The 17,418-nt window shown below is 42.2% G+C and overlaps 1 protein-coding gene across 1 annotated transcript in view; it reads right to left on the bottom strand.

Annotated features, from left to right (window-relative positions):
* dusp22a (dual specificity phosphatase 22a) overlaps window positions 1–17,418 on the bottom strand; it is a 114,248-nt gene that overhangs the window by 33,424 nt on the left and 63,406 nt on the right. The window contains exons 5-6 of the mRNA XM_048606126.1: window positions 1,475–1,549; window positions 1,191–1,362 (exon numbers count right to left, since the gene is read on the bottom strand). Coding sequence (XP_048462083.1) covers window positions 1,191–1,362; window positions 1,475–1,549 — 247 coding nt within the window. The remainder of the gene's footprint in view (window positions 1–1,190; window positions 1,363–1,474; window positions 1,550–17,418) is intronic.

Raw genomic sequence — 17,418 nt, 5'->3', positions numbered from 1 at the left:
ACAGAAACCTTTAAAATTCTAACAGGACTAGACAGGGTAAACACAGAAAGGATGTTCCTGATGACCAGGGAGTCTGGAACCAGGGGTCTCAGATTAAAAACACATGGTGAACCATTTAGAACTGAGATGAGGAGGAATTTCTTCACTCAGAAAGCAGTGAGCCTGTGAAATTCTCTGCCACAGAAAGCGGCTGAGGCCGAAACACTGAATGTTTTCGGGAAGGAGTTAGATACTTAGGGCTAAAGGGATCAAAAGCTATGGGGAAAAAGTGGGCAGACGGTATGGAGTTAGATAATCAGCCATGATCACATTGATTGGTGGAACAGGCTCCAAAGACCAAATGGCCTACTTCTAATTCCTATGCTTCTATATTTCTATAACTGTTACAAAGATTGTGTTGAAGTGGCCACATTTCTGAACTGATATCAGGGAGTGTTCTGACATCCAGAGTAGCTCCTTTGCTCATATCTGGAAAGGACTAGGACATGACCCTCAGTGAGAATAAACTGAAAAAAACTACTTTGGGCTAGGTAATGGACTGGGGAGAAATGATCATTCTGACATCTTGGATTTTTATTCCACCTTCATTGGTTGGAAAGGTTCCAATAAATGAGAACTACCAGCCCCTGGAAATAAAGTATATTAATGTGTCCTCATGAGGCACACAGCTTTTTCAGATGGAAGGAGAAACACCAAAGGCAGAGTTCCTTATTACTTCAGCCAGACAGTAGACTGCTGCCATCACAAGTGACTGAGCTCAGTACTTCTGAGCCAACTGTCTGTTCAACCTCAGGTATCAATGAACCACCCTGAACTATCATACATTATATATGTTTCCTATTGACTTATGCATCATATTTAAACTTTTATTCCATAATAAACTTAATAAATGACCTTGAAATCACATACAAAGTCATCTACTACCTCAGGTATCTGTGATTCCAATATTCAAAATCTTAAAAGCCTTTGTTGTTTCATCCAGCAAATCTTAAGCTTTTTCTTCAAAATGAATGAAGCATTTCTTACTTCTTTTTCTGACTCCAACTGCGGTAACATCTACTAAATACCATTTAATTAACAGTCAATGGAAGACAATCATCGATCTATATACTGCGTGTGACTTCATTCACAGTGGTTATTTCAGTCTAATACCCAGAGATGCCAGGACATTTCTCCTGAGCTGCAGTTACCTCTTTGACAAGAGTTGCTTCAAATTCTTGGAGCTGTTGCTGGAAGCCAAAGTTTGGGCTGACAAACGATCGGGCAGCCTTCACTGCAGACAAGCATTCTTCCCAGCCATAGTCAGTTACAGTCATGAGGTAAGCCACCACCACTGTTGTGCTGCGTGAAACTCCAGCTAAACTGTGCCGAGGAAGGCAGAAGCACGACAAAAGAGAAGAAATTTAATAACACACTTTACTGCATGATTCCTTGAAGAAAGCATAAACAGATGTGGATTGATATCTGTACCTACCAATGAACAATGCACCCTCCTCCTTCCATTCGACATTCATGGATAAACTTAATGCACTCCTTAAAGTATTGCATCCTAGGAGACACAAGTCAATGACTTACGTTGAATGTTCACATTATTTTTTAAATACAGTTCATATACAAAAATGTAAGCCAACCAATGTAAATAAGGAGTCCATTTTCCTCAAGAGTTTTCTCCCTCTGTATCCTATCATTATGAGGTTATTTTAATGTTTTTAATTTTTTAATTTTAAATTTTTTAATTTATTTATTAGTTATTTTAATTTTTAGTAGCGACATTGGTTTTTTGCCAGTGATTTCAAACACACTTCCTCACACTTAGCATCAGACTCAGTTTTCAAATCAATTTCGACAATTTCACAAAAAGTGTAGTTCTGCCGCATACAAAGCCAGCATCTCCCACAGGTTAACCTATGAACAGAAGAAAATATAATGAATTCGCTTCGTGTTTTGAACAGCAAAAGGAATGCCACATGCGTGCATGCAGGTACAGCAGGCAGTGAAGAAGGCAAATGGTATTTTGACCTTCATAGCAACAGGATTCAAGTACAAGACCAGGGATGTCTTGCTGCAATTGTAAAGGGCCTTGGTGAGACCACACGTAGAGTACTGTGCGCAGTTTTGGTCTTATCTGAGGAAGAATATTCTGGCTATGGAGGACATGCAACAAAGGTTTTCCAGACTGATCCCTAGGATGGCATGGCTGGTATGTGAACAAAGACTGGATTGATAAGGATGATATTCACTGGAGTTTAGAAGAATGAGGGGGAATTGTCCAAGTTCATTTGAAAACTGAATCTGAGGCTGAACATACAATTGGATGACAATGTTAGCATTTCCTCTCTCCTGCACGCTATCAGTGAGTCAAACAGTGACTGATTTTAGAAACAGTGATTCTGACTGGCTCTCAGCAATGATACGAGTTTTCAAATGCAATTTTATAACCAGTAACTAAGTAGCTTCTCTATCAATCATCACAAAGTGCACCTTTGTATAAAAGGTGGTGAGAGAATTGGAGAACAGAACCGTGTTGGTGCAGCAGCCATAATTTAAGATATGGAATGATTAATTCAGTTAAGTAATGCTAATTTACCAAATTAACAAGAGCAATTGAACAGCCCAAACTTTTGCTAATAAATTTATGCTTACAATAAATGCCCCCAGTCTATGAAAAGCATCCTCCTAACAACATTAATGTAAGAAAGTATTTGTGACAAAATTTATCTTCTTCCTCATCTGCCAAGTCTATCTTCCTCAATCCTACCAGTCCCGTCCCCAGAAGTTGAGTTTATGTTTTAACTAGTATTAAAGAGAGGTATCCCTCTTCCTTTAGGAAAGTGCCTTTGCCTTTGGAAAATAGCCCCTAAAAATGGACTTAAATACCACCCTCCTTGTGTGGGGTGAGTTGATGAACTTTGCTCCAAGTCCACACTGAAGAAGATGCTGGAATGTGCCAAGGGACCACCCTAAACTGGTTCCTCCCAATTTTCCTCAACACAATGGCTTCAGAGCTATCTATACATTGCCTGAAACATTTCAGCCCAGAGACTTCTACTGCACAGGAGCAGGCCATTCTTCCCATTGTGCCAATACCAGCTCTTTTACTGAACCACCTAATTATTCCCAATCCCCTAACTTTTCTCTGTAGCTATGCAATTTTCTCCACTTCAAGTATTTATCCAAACCTGTTTTGAAAGTGCTTCCATTACCCTTCCAGATCATGATAGGTCAAAAACACAATTCTTCCTATCTCCCCTCTGGCTGTTATGCTATTTAGTCTCTTAGTATTTAAGTACTGGGGACCTGCCACTTCTTTTGCTAAAAGCTGAATTAAACACCTACTCACTTACTCTTTTAACAGTTTCCCTTTTTCAAAATGCTTATCACTCACCACTAATTCCCAAAAATAACAATTTGCTTTTAGGTATAAATCACTCTCCTATTTAAATTGAGAACTTACAAGCAGCAACTCTCACATTCTGTAGCTAAAGAGATTGCCTCACCATTTCTTGACTCGTTTCCAAAAGACATTACATACTCCTCGAATTCTGACTTTGAGAATTAACAGTTGCTTTTTCATTCAGAGGAGGCGTGTTTTTCTTGTAACCTCAAAAGGGTTTCTCTTTTAGGCACTAGCTCAGATCAGGTGCCTAGTACAGTGGTTGCAATGTACTTGCAGCCTGAAGGATCACAGGGACCACAAATTTAAGGATTCAGAAACAATGCACTTCCAAGCACATTTAAGACATAAAAATCAGTTCCAGTGGCAATTGCTCTGTCTTAGGAAAAATGTAATGCCTCTTGGTTGGGATGGTTGGGGGAGGGCACCAAAGAACTGGAGGATGGAGAAACACCAGCATGTCACTGACAGGAACCAGACAAACCGGTTCACCCATATAGAAAACCATTTCTGCTGCTACAGTTGAGCCCAGTCAGCATTTGAGATGCTGCTTGGCCTGCTGTGTTCATCCAGCTCTATACCTTGTTATCTCAGATTCTCCAGCATCTGCAGTTCCTACTATCTCTGAGGCATTTGAGAACTGGAGCCAGTTATCGCCACTTGCCACCAGTTGACTGTACTTTCCAGTTGGTGCCAACCATCACCAGTAGCTACAAACCACTCCCATTCTACTTAACAAGATCAGAAAGCAAAACCATAGATGTTACAATAGCTCGGTGGCAACTGGGTTCCCTAGATGTCTCATAATTCAAATACATGTAAATTTAGATCCTACAAGTCTAATATTAAAGTCACTTGTGTAATCTCACTGTAAGTTGGAAGTATTGATTTTTAGAATATTTGCATAACTGGCCTTTAAAAATGCACTTAATTCTGTCTCACACTAAGCATGGTGCAAATAAGCTTGCTATTTTCATTCATAAGCATCCAATAATATTTCAAATGAGTATCTACTGCTCCAGAAGATTGTATAAACAAGAAATATATGCATTCAGTATAATGGAATCAGTTCAAACACTTCAGCAAAAGTTTTTGGTTCTTCCAAATCTCAAAAGCACCATCCATCCTCCAACTTTCAAAAGGTAGCACTTTTAAATTGCAGATTTTCCACCTTGACATTGTCAGTCCTTTTCTCGTTTTGGTTTGAAATGGTACATAAAAAGCAAATTTCAAACAGAAAGATGCCTCAAACTGCCTTTGCCTGGCATGAGACCATAGGGCAAATATTGGAAAAGCCCTGTTAGCAAGCACAGAGTTCGCATACACAATTACCCAGCAATGGATGGAAGTGTTGCAGGCAGTTGGTAAACTGTGTTGCCATCATGGCACAGATATGTGGACTCAAAGGGTTTTTTATAGCAATCTGGTAAGCTGTTGAGGTTGGGGATTGCCAACCGTCTCCAAAACCTTTCCAGGAGATCTTCTTTTTCTGAAAATATTGATGTCACACAGTGACCTGTCAATTTAACCCATGCAGAATAACAAGCTTGGAGTCATTTCATGTAATCACCAGGGTTTTCTTTTCCCTATCCAACCACATCTGGCGCCATGGCCCCGTTTGAAGATTTCCAGGGACAAGCAGTCAAAACGCATTCTCTGCCTCTCTAACATCCAGCACCTCGATCAAGGACTCTTACCTGAACCATAGCGTGTGATAACAGAATCTACACTGCCCTCAAAATCTATCACATCTTTTAAAACATTTGTATTTGTATGGTACCTTACCATATAGTTCAGTCCAATTCAATGCACTTCTCTTATGGAACTTCAGAACAGTATGGGTGCCATACCAACACACTGACCTTTACCTGCATTTCTCCTGGTGCTACTGTTATTCTGCCTCCACTAACTCCGCTTTCCCTCCTTGAGGCTTGGCATCAGTGAGAAAACTGGCAACAATGACCATCAGCACATACAACGTGCAAATTTACAACACCCAAAATCAGTTCAGGAACAATCTACAAGATTATGTTCCATGCTACTGCAACATTAGCAATGCAATGAGATCACCATTTTGATGAGTTTGGGGTTCTGAAAGAACTTCTGCATGAATTATGTAACTGATTTGTTCAAAATATTGATTACAGATCTCGCAGAATGCTTTCTTTATCCACTGGAAAACTAATGGCAGTCATCCTGGGACAGTTGGCAACCTAGTTGAGGTGACAGCCTAGGGCACTGACACTGGTGCTGTGCGGTACAAGCCTGTTGCCTTCTGTCAGGACAGCAGCCTTCACCATTTAGCCACATCGTCCTTGTGTTGCCGGTCAGCCAGTCCGGGCTGCTTTCACACATACCAACGCAGTATGGTCTGAAATCAAGCTCTCAAGACCCAGAGCTGCTCAAGACCATTCGGGCGTCTCCTTTAGAGAATGTCAGCTGCCTTCCCCACCCATCGTGCTCCAGTCATTGGGCTAGTAGTGTGGAGGAACACTAGGCCATTCACAAGGCAGGTACTAAGAGAAGGTCAATAGTTCAAATTTGTTTACATTATTGCAAGTGACCAAAGCAGATACAAAGTACCAAATGGCCTCCTTTTGTGCCATATTAATCTGGGAGGTGTCGTTGGATAAAATTGGTGTGAAAGGTCGATTTGCTGCATCTCTTATATCAGAACTTTCGGTCAGATAACTCTTTGAAGGTCTGTGATAGTGGGACAGAGAAGTGAGGAGGACCTGCGATGTGGGGATTTTCTAATGGAGTCTGACAAGGCCCTCGAGGGCAGCCTATCTGCATTGATGATGTTCCAGACGCATTCTCGCTTTCTCCTCTCTCTCTTCTCCTCCTCCTCCTCCTCTGAGCTTGTCACCAAAGGCTGTACCCCCCGATGGCTCGGTTGTAGAGGTCATACCGTGTATCAATACTCTCCGGCAAGAACTGGAGGGCTCCCCTTGGGCGGTCCAATCATTGTCACAGCGTGATAATGGTCTACTCCACAAGGTGGCCAGTTATATCGTATCATTCACTGGAGTAGCACCATCCACTCCATCAGTCGTGAACTGAATGTAGAGCAAGGACCCCTTGTTACTCAGTGACCACTCTGTGATTTGACATGGTGGCTCGGAGATGAATGGAGTAAAGCAAGATGGCAACATTATGGTAAGTGACACGAGAGTGAGAATTTTCCAGATTGATGGTCTGTGTGAGGTCACACACTACCTGCACATTCCAGGATCGGAATGGTCTGAGTCTCCAGCTCCACCTCCCCGTTGTGATATCAGACTTGCCGAGTGAAGCATGTACAGTCAGTGACCTCTGCACCATTGAGTAAAGCCACGTGTTCACTCCTCCTGTTTGGACCAAAGGCAATGAAGCTCATTCTCTGTTGGAACCGGCCTTGATGACCTTCCTGATGCAGTGGTGCGCGACCAAGTGGGAAATGACATTGCCGGCTGCAATCCGGATAGATCCACTATTACAGACATTGACCTTGGATGTTCTGTCCCCCTCGACCTAGTCTGAGGCTGTATGTTCCAATTAAAAAAGGACACCACAGTTCAACAACCAGCCTCTTAGCAACTGCTCATGATTTAGTGCATTGAGCAGAGGAACTCTCTGAGGTCCCTGAGTAGGAAGGCCTCCTTCGTGAACCCCTCCTCCACCTTCCTCTACAACCTGGCTCCAGCTCAGGGCGTGGGGGAGGGAAGGACGGCCTGGTCTCTCAGCCAGTTCTTTCAGCCCGGCATGGCAGTATCTCAGCTTGTGAGTGGGTCCTGCCTGGACATATTCCAGAGACAGCAGCAGGAGGAGATCGGGGATGCAGCAGCAGCATTGATGGCATCACATCCCAATGTGGTAAGTGCGAGCAATGAGGGAGGTCCCTCGGTATCTATGGTGGCAGCATCGAGAATAGGCAACTGAGGTCTCCCGGAGAGCAAGCTATGCAGAGGACTCATCAAAGACTGTTGAACTTCTAACTTGATTCCTTTATTTTTCCAGGTTACATTATGAAGGCCTTTAATGTTACCTATTATCTTATTTCTTTATTTTCCTATTCATTCTATGAAGATAATGCTTAACTTTTTTAACTTTGTTTCTTTTACTACTTTGTACCTAAGCTTTTTGTACCTAGGTACCTTTGTACCCAAGATGGCACCATGTCTAGTACTCTTGTACTCCTGTACTTGAGTGCACATGACAATATAATCTGATTCTAAAACTTCCTCTCTTCCCTGTTGCCTCTGCTCAGCCTCCCTGAAATGTTGCAGCCCAAGAGAAACTGCAACAACAGTCTTCTGCTCAGAGGCCTTTTGAATCCATTCCAGTCATAGAATCCTACATGACAGGTACTTCAGCCCATCAACGCTGCACCACCAACGTCCTTCTACAGGTCCTACACAACTGCCTGAAAGGACTGTCAGCTCCTAAAACAACAGAGTCCACAGTGATTCCAATAACTCAGCAGCAGCAGGAAGTCAAAAACATCAAAAGCCTGAAAGCTCCCCTAAATAGCACCAATGGAAGATGGCAGACTCCCCCCTGCAGCCGACCACCTGCTCAACAGTAAGAGATGGTGTTAATAGGAAGTGTGAGGTCCAAAATGGCAGCATTAGACATGGACTGATGTCTCAATCTACCCATTCTGCCTGCCTCTGCTGCATGCACAGGGAATTGGTGCATTTGGCATTTAGTGTGGACCTTGTTGGAAGCAATGAGAGGAGACCATGCCATCTTTATCTTCACCAGCTCCCAGGATTGATGAAGCTTTGTAAATTTTGTGGCTGATGTTAGCAAAATGGCCTTGATGCTAAACCACACTTGCACTCCATCACTGAGCAACAACTGGCCGATGCAAATAAGGTTGGATTTCTTTTTATCTTTAGTAATTAGTAATCCATATTCTAATTAAAAATTAGATTAAAATTAATATATCTATTTGTCACAAGAATGATCCTTGAATAGTGGTACAAATCATGAGTCAGTTCACAATCTCTCAAGTGAATATAAAAGATCCCATGGTACGAAGAAGAGAATCAACAGTTAACCACCAATGTCCTTGTCAATATTTATTCCTCTTCCATCATCTTGAAAACAGATCATCTGGGCATTATCACATTTCCATTTGCTGGGCCTCACTCTGTGTACAAACTGGCTGCACGTCAAAAGTAATTCACCGGTTGTGAAATCCTTTAGGGCATCCTAAAGTCATGAAAGGTTCTATATAAATGCAAGGCTTTTTATCAGTTTGTCAGAATCCTCCTTTGCTCATTCTTTAAGTTTAAGCTAACACTGAACTTAGATCATACAATACAAAAACAGACCCTTTAGTCCGACTTATCCATGCGTTGTGTGTCTCTGTAACTGAAAATTTTTATTGTTTATGCTCCTTTACAATGAACTGGAATGAGCACAGGATCCTCTGTACACATTTGCTTCAGCACTGGCTATTTATATTCAATTGCACAACATTTGGTTTGAGCACCAACTGCTCACTCCCACAGAAAAGAGGAATCGAGTTTTTATTGAACTTTAACCAAGAAAATGGGAATTGGTAAATACTTAGTGGGTTGGTCTCAATCTAACTGCAAAGGGGGAAAGAAAAGTACAAAAGAAATACCACTGTGTTGATGGGACACTGCTGCTTCAACATGTCAACAGGTACGTCAAGAGACGGTAAGTTTGTTCATCAAGACCACGCTGTTAAAAAGAGGAATGGGTCAGAAGCAGGTGCTTCTTAACAGCCAATGAGCAACAGTTCAAAGAGCCATTCCAGTCAGGACAGCTCTTGTGACATCTCTTCCCAGCTATCCCAAGATTTAAAAGGGTCTTTGGGACCAGGCCAATAGGCCCGCCTTATCAGGCAAGGTCATGTCAAGCAGGAGGACAGAAAATCAAATGAAGTGAACTTTTAAATTGAAACTGAAAAAGAAAATGACTAAATGTTTGATAACAGCTACAAATAAACATAGAAAGACGGGTTAATTAAAAACATGGGGGTTTTAACTGGATAAAACCTCATTTTTGGATGTAACCTCACTGAGATAGAGTGTGCAAACTACATGCTATCTGCTCATCTCATCCACTCTATGACACTCAGCTAACTGGCTCCATGTTCCACAAGGGACCCTAGAGTCACCATGGTAAAGTACAGACAGCCTAGCCTGAAAAAAGACAGATTGGCCTTCTTATGCAGAACTACACACATGCAACAGGAAATGCTGCAGACTTTGGCTGGAACACTTGGCTGAACAGAAAATCACAACAGATGGAGCAACAGAAAAGGGATAAAAGATGCCAGGTTTTCTGATGCAATACTGGATATAATGGCAACAGAGATGGAAAGGAGCATGTTCCTGAAGGGGACCAGGAGATGGTCAAGGTACACCCTGAGAAGGGAAGGAGAGCAGTTAACCAGGAGAATCAAATCTGAACGTCTTGCCGCCGCCCCCACTCCTGCCCACATGGGCTTGGCTGCGGTGCTGGGGAACATTCAATGACCTACTACAACTGGTTAAGGGCAGTGAATGTTTCTCATAGTCACCACTCCACCAAGCTCTCATGCTGCTTAATGTATTCACCTCCATCACTCACAGAGCAGCAAATGTAACCCAGGTGTAACGTTCCCACCTTCTCAATCCTCCCAATGTAGTGAGCCTTCCAACCACCTCTCACAACTTCTACTTACCCCCAGCTGTTAAACTATGGCAGGAATTTCACCCAAACACATCAGAACATACTCTCCACTTTCCGTCGTTCTTGCAGGGGAAGGTAGTTTGCAATCTTAGTGACCAATGGGATACTAACACACTTGCATCATCCAAGCCCTGTGGTGAAGATGATCATCTGCGTCAAGGGATCAGTTAGGATTAAGGCCACTACATTCAGCAAATCTGAGAATATTCACAATGACAGAAACTTTCTGCCATCTCCCCTTTTCCAAAACTCCTCCTGTTGACTGCATGACATAGAAACAGCAGAAGGTGTGACCAGGAGCTGTTACGTTTTCACCCAAATTCATCACCATCACTTTACCCCCCTCCACCTTCCCTTCTCTGTACCTGGTATCAGATACTCAAGAATACTGCCTAGCCAGTGGCAATAGCCTCATCATGAAGCTAAACCAGGAACATCATCACTTGATTTGACAATCAGAGAACTCAGGGGGAATACACTATAGAACGTGGATGGACAGGCACAACATGTGGTTTGGTGCATTGGCACCAACTTTTTGTCTAAGCCACGTGGAATACACAGCCACTGGTAAGCTCCGAGTATATCCATTGGCATGATATTTCATGACTTCCACTTCAACCATTGTCATTCAGAGACCTTGGAGGTCAACACAGCAACAAGAAACGTGACAGAGAATGTTGGTTAGCACATCTACCAGCAAGTCAAATGTCAGTGCTAAACAACATGGAGGAGCTTGGAGCCCACTTCACAACAGCATTTGTAATGTCAGGTGCCTGATATCTGTTTTCCTTGGAGTACAGGCTGAAACCAAGTCTTGAACATTTCAGTGGAGCTCAGACCCATGTGAGACCCACTTTTACTGTCATGCAATCTCGGCTTGGTTCCATACAGGCTCAGGCTGGTATAATAAAGCAGCATGTCGATTTTCATGATGGCCCTGCCATCTGCGATCTCACAGGTCACTTGAATCATTGAGGCATCACCCCAGTGGAGTGGCAAGATCCCCATGGAGCAGAAACCTGCTGTTGTCTCTCAAGGTGAATGCACTTGTGCTCCCACCAATGCCACTCCGCCAGTGTCCTTACTATTGTTCTGGACTAATCACCCCAGAAGGCACTTGCTCAAAGCAGGATCCTCAAGATTCAGAGCTGCTCATGCTTTTTTTAAGAAGGCCATCTGCAGTCTCGGCCTATAAAGGCAGCAACCTTCCATCAGCCACTGAACTGGAACCAAGTAGGAGCAACATGAAAGGCAAAGGCAACTAATGAAGTGATACAAAGTTGAGTTTTGGGTGTATTGTTGGAAATGTTGGTCAATAAGATTGTTGTGGAATATTTTTTGTTGGTGGCTTTATTTCAGCATTCAGGCCTAAAGGATGCCATGATGTTATGCAGCAGAGGGATTGGAAGATGACGAATTAGGGAGCAATTGTGATGTCGGGGTGGCAAATCAATGAAACCCGATCTGTTCAAAGACAGCTTGTCCAGAGATGAAGGGGTCCTGGATGTCTCCACCCCTTGCTGAACATCCTTCTCTTCCCCTTCTTTATTCTCCTCCCATTCCTCTCTCAGCTCCCTTCCACACTGCCTAAACTTGATCTCTAAGTCCTGTTGCAGCCCAAGAGGAACTGAAACCATAGCCTCCATTATCGAAGCAGACTTTCTTTTGTCAAATTTTTAAACTCCTCTGACCCGCTTCTCAAGGTCTAGCACCATTCCCTTGAAAATCCAAAAAGCTTGCAAAATGCTCCCTAATAATATTTTGCTAGTAAGAAGAGGGAAGTTTTTTTACTGCCTTGGAAGGTGCCAGTCTAGGTCAGATTACAGAAACAAAGGAGTATCCGAGTGTAAGTACATCCATCACTTAAAATACAGCACAGGTTAGCAAAGCCATAAAAATCAAACAAGATCTCAGCTTTACCTCTACAGGGATAGAATTGAAAACCAGAGAAGTTATGCCAAACCTGTATTGAGCTTTGCTGTAAAAACTCAGCAGGTCTGGCAGCAACTGTGGCGGGAGAGCAGAGTTAACATTTCGGGTCCAGTGACCCTTCTTCAGAACTGAAGAACTCCAGCATCCACAGTTCTTTGGTTTTTCTGTATTGAGCCTTAGTTCATTCAGGGTACTGTATCTGGTTATGATCAGCCTGTTATAAGAAGGATATTAAGGAAATAGAAAGGGTACAAATAAAATTTTCAAGGATGATACTGGAAGTGCATGGGGATACATATTAGGAAAAGACTGGCGCAAAAACAAAGTTGCTGGAAAAGCTCAGCAGGTCTGGCAGCATCTGTGGAGGAGAAAACAGAGTTAACGTTTCAGGTCCGGTGACCCTTTCTCACGGTGACCCTTTCTCAGAACTGATAAGATTCTGAGGAAGGGTCACCGGACCCGAAACGTTAACTCTGTTTTCTCCTCCACAGATGCTGCCAGACCTGCTGAGCTTTTCCAGCAACTTTGTTTTTGTTCCTGATTTACAGCATCCGCAGTTCTTTTGGTTTTTATTTAGGAAAAGACTGGCAGCTGGATCTGTTTTCTTCCCAAAAAAAGGTGGAGAAGTGACTTACTAGAGGCCTTTAAAATTATGAAAGGTTTTTTATAAGAGTGGATACAGAGAGATTCCTCTTGTACTAAGAGGCTTGACAGGGAGCCATCACTGCAAGATAGTCACCAAGATATCCACTATAGAATTCAAGAAGAAATTATTTTTTTTATCCAGAGTGGTGAAGACGAGGGAATGGTATAGGTGCAGTATAAGTGAGACAAGCACAAGGGGGAAGGGACTAGAACATTACAATGATAGATTTACAGGAAGAGAGTTCAGAGGAGGCTCAAGTGGAACATAAACACCAGCATGGTCTCATTCGGTTGAGTGGCCTGTTTCTGTACCGTATATCTAATGTGGTCTTACGTAAACACAGTATTTCACAGTAAACACAGTACAAAGGATGTACTGGCACTGGAAGATGTGCAGAGCAGGTTTACTAGGTTGATTCTGGGATTATGAGGGTTGGCTTATGAGGAGGGACTGAGTAGACTGGGAATATACTCATTGTTATTTAGAAGAATGATAGGGAATCTTATAGAAACATACAAAATTATGAAGGATACAGAAGCAGGGAGGTTGTTTCCACTGGCAAGTGAAACTAGAACAAGAGGGCATAGCCTCAAAATTAGGGGAAGCAGATTTAGGACTGAGTTGAGGAGGAATTTTTTCACCCAAAGTGTTGTGAATCTGTGGAATTCCCTGCGCAGTGAAGTAGTTGAGGTTACCTCATTGAATGTTTTTAAGGCAAAGGTAGATAGATTTTTGAACAGTAAAGGAAGTAAGGGTTATACTTAGTGGGCAGGTAATTGAAGCTGACTCCACAAAAAGATCAGCCACAATCTTATTGAATGGAGAAGCAGGTTCAAGCAGCCATTTGGCCTACTCCTGCTCGTATTTCTTATTTCTTATTCCACTAACTCTACACCAACAAAAGGAAGTTACTAGCCCCTCCCCTAGAAGCTGGATGGTTAGCACTCCTGCAGAGCAGGTGGGGGCAGATTAGGGTCATAGAGTCATAGAGATAAACAGCACAGAAATAGACCGTTCGGTCCAACTCATCCAGGCTGACCAGATATCCGATATAAATCTAGTTCTATATGCCAGTAGTTGGCCCATATCCCTCTAAACCCCTCCTATTCATATACTCATCCAGATGCCTTTTAAATATTGTAATTGTACCAGTCTCCACCACTTCCTTGCCCCTTAGGTCCCTTTTAAATCTTTCCCCTCTCACCTTAAACCTATGCCCTCTAGTTTTGGACTCCCCCTACCCTGGGGAAAAGACCTTGCCCATTTACTCTTCCCATGCCCTCATGATTTTATAAACCTCAGCCTCTCACTCTCCAGGGAAATAGCCCCAGCCTATTCAGCCTCTCCCTATAGCTCAAACTCTCCAACCTTGGCAACATCCTTGTGAATCTTTTCTCAACCCTTACTAGCATTCAGAATCCTTACTATAGCAGGGAGTCCAGAATTGCATGCAATACTCCAAAAGTGGCTCCCTCATGCAGAGCTGGGAGTGACTAAGAGGGGGCATTAACTGCTTCAAGTGGTCCAAAGCTTTTGCATCAGGTCAGAGTTAGAGGCTGTTTGATGTCACAATCTGTCCACTCTGAATCTTTAAGACATCACCCTCACCTTCCATGCTGTCAGTATGGACGCACTGTATGGCCTGTGTAGAAAGTGGATGGCATTTTTTGTGTTCAGGTCTTGGGGGGAAAGAGGCATATATCTTCATCTTTGCATCTTCTTCAATTTGTGGAGAAGTTTTTTAACAAAAACTTCTTTACCAAAAATTGCACATGGTATAAGAGGATCAGTATGTTGATTTGTCATTCATTTCCAGCTATTACTACATTTCTGAAAGACACAAAAGCCTTTGTTTGAATCATAATCTTGACATATCTTCAATCTTTCCATTTACTTTAGCTATTTATTAAAAATTGAGAGGTAGAAATTTCAATGTCACCAATAATTTTTGCTCATTGTTGGGAGTTAACTGAAATTCTCCTGGGAAATATACACCCCCTATAATACCAAGTCACATATTTCGTAGTTTCTTTTCATATACTACAAGTCTTGAAAGTTGACAAACATGATATGCAAGTTTCTTAGTGCACTAGACAAGTCAGAGCAAGCATCAAAAACTGATCTGACTTTCTGTACCCTCAATATCTCATGTTGATGTATAAGCATGTAAATGTTTCTGAAAAAAATCACAGTGTTGTCAGACATCTGTTTTCTATGTTCTGATCACAATCTTGGAAGCTTGGCAAGGCTGGCTAGGAATCAGTTGAGAATCTAGAAAGTTAAACCACTGGAGGGCAAAGGTAAAAGAAAGAGCTAAATTTGGTGCTCATTAACATGAGGGATATGAGTTCTCAATCGTTTCATATCTTCCATATGATTTGGCACTAAAATAAACAGATCAGTTGGTTCCAGAATCGGCCCCCAGACTGTGCAGAACCAACTGATTTCCACTGAATAGGCAGTTAGTATTTTATCATGTGGTTTTATGTTAAAATCGAAGAGTTTGTGTTCAAGGCTGTTTGAGGAGAAGACATGGTCAAGAACTGTCTTCAAGTTTAGCCTTCAAAGTAACACCATTTATTATACATTAATACTAAACACAGTTGGAGAAATTCATTTGTACATGTCAATCATAGATATACCAGCCTCTGATCTGACATTAGGTAAAGGTTAGTCTAACTTTACATGTTCATATCAATGTGCTGTTTCAATTCTATGAGCTTTCTAGCCCAGTATGGTGAGATCTAACTCCACCACACTGTGCTTCATGGAGGAAAATCTAGTAAATAAGCAGTCATACTTGGAAATGCATGTATTGGTCATACTGGAAGCCCAGTTGAAGGTACACAAGACAAGTTGAACCAGAATGTGTCATTCACAATTTTCATGATTTTTGCTTCTGTGTCAGTATATACCTCTGTAACATTATCACAAGGCCCATTCAAGATCCTCAATCCCTTGCACAAGCTGTCACGTTCAAACTGGTGCCTGAAACCTGGGCTAGGAAAGAAGTCAGGTAAGGTTCCTGCTACTGAACACTGTGCAAGACCCCATAAAAGACTAGCGTATGTGCCAATATCAGGGAAGATCAAAGGCTGTGTTGCCTGCACTGTTAAATATATTCCTGCCCAGCTTTGATGATCATGTAGGTAGAGTACCAGAGGGACTTTGGTACCCATGAATCTGTGCTTTACTTTTAGCTAGAGTTCCCCTAATAGAAAGATGGATATTGGCAGTCGGTATGGAAATCAACACCAAAATCAGAATAAAATCTCGTGGATGCTGGAAATTTGAAATAGAAAGAGGAAGAACTGGAAAAACTCAACAGGTCACTGGGCTAAGAGAGGATGAAAACCTAGGCTAAAAGTCAACTTACTCCCAACACCCATTTTCATGTAAATGCCTCTGACCTGCTTAGTGCGTGTACCATCAGAAGAAAACACAAGGTCAGCATTAGTTAAACTTAACCCCTTAGCTCAGGCCCAGTACCCACCCGCTTCCCTACTGACCTGTCTGTCTTTCTGTAGCTCTGCTTCTTAAGAAAAAGATCGTATTAGTTAATTCTGCTGCGAGACATTTTTAAATTGCCATCTTTAAAATGGTCAATATATTGCTTTGACACTAATTTGCTTTTGCTTGGCAAATCGATTAGATGTTCTTCCTACCTTAACTTTTGTTTTTGAACTTTGTGTTTAATGACCCAAACTCAGGCAGATGCTGCTGGGTTTCTTGCTGAGGGGGCTCATAAGAAGATTGATTGCTTTTTGCAGGGTGGACAAAAAGCGTCATTTTTGCTCTAGCAAAAGCAAGAAGTGTTGAAAATGGTCAACATATCTGGCAGTATCTGAACAGAGAGAGAAACACAGGTCAGTAAACCTTCATCCGAATTAGTGTGGATTATGAAGCACTAACTCTGCTTCTATCCCCACAGATGCTGCCTGGCCTGCTGAGTATTTTCAATATTTACTGCTTATATTTCAGATTTCCACTTTCTGCGGTGCTTTGATCACCATGCTGGGCATTTGTAAGTGTAGTGAGTTCCAACTTAGAGTAAACTGTTTTCTTTTGACAATGCAAAGTATAATTTTCTGTTGATAAAGCCACTTGCGTCAATTAAGATAGCATGTTATTGAAAGTCAGTCAAATGGTGCTAATTTACTAGAATGTTCTGCCACTTTTCAAACATGCAAATGAAATTAGGAGTCATGTGCCAACAGAATATGCCATTGCTGGTTGAAAATATGCTCACTTATGCGTAAGATTGTTTGTTGTGGTACTCGTGAAGTTTGAGTCTTTTAGATCTTGCTGTCTAGATATTGCATGCGGCAAGGTTCAAGGAAGCAGAGCTGGCTGCATTATATAAATAACCAGGCTCTGCATAATTGTCTAACAAAGCCGTGGTTGTAAGATGTATCAGTCTGCAACTTGAGCATTGATGAGTTTTACAAAGAGGCACAGAGTACAAAAGACCATAAGACGTAAGAGCTGAAGTAGGCTATTCAGCCCATCGGGTCTGCTCTGATGTTTAATGAGATCATGCGATAGGTTTTGCTAAACCCATAAAAAACAGTTTGACCCCACTACAACTATGGTTCACAATTCAAAGGATATGAGGGAGGGAAGAAGACAAACAGCCCAGGAACAGGAGAAGAACCAGGGCTCATGATTTTTAAGAGATAGTAGGAACTGCAGATGCTGGAGAATCCGAGACAACAAGGTGCAGGGCTGGATGAACACAGCAGGCCAAGCAGCA

This window comes from Rhincodon typus, chromosome 15 (genome assembly GCF_021869965.1).
Source record: "Rhincodon typus isolate 14 chromosome 15, sRhiTyp1.1, whole genome shotgun sequence".
NCBI classification, from domain to species: Eukaryota; Metazoa; Chordata; class Chondrichthyes; order Orectolobiformes; family Rhincodontidae; genus Rhincodon; species Rhincodon typus.
This window is presented reverse-complemented; position numbering and strand designations above follow the sequence as displayed.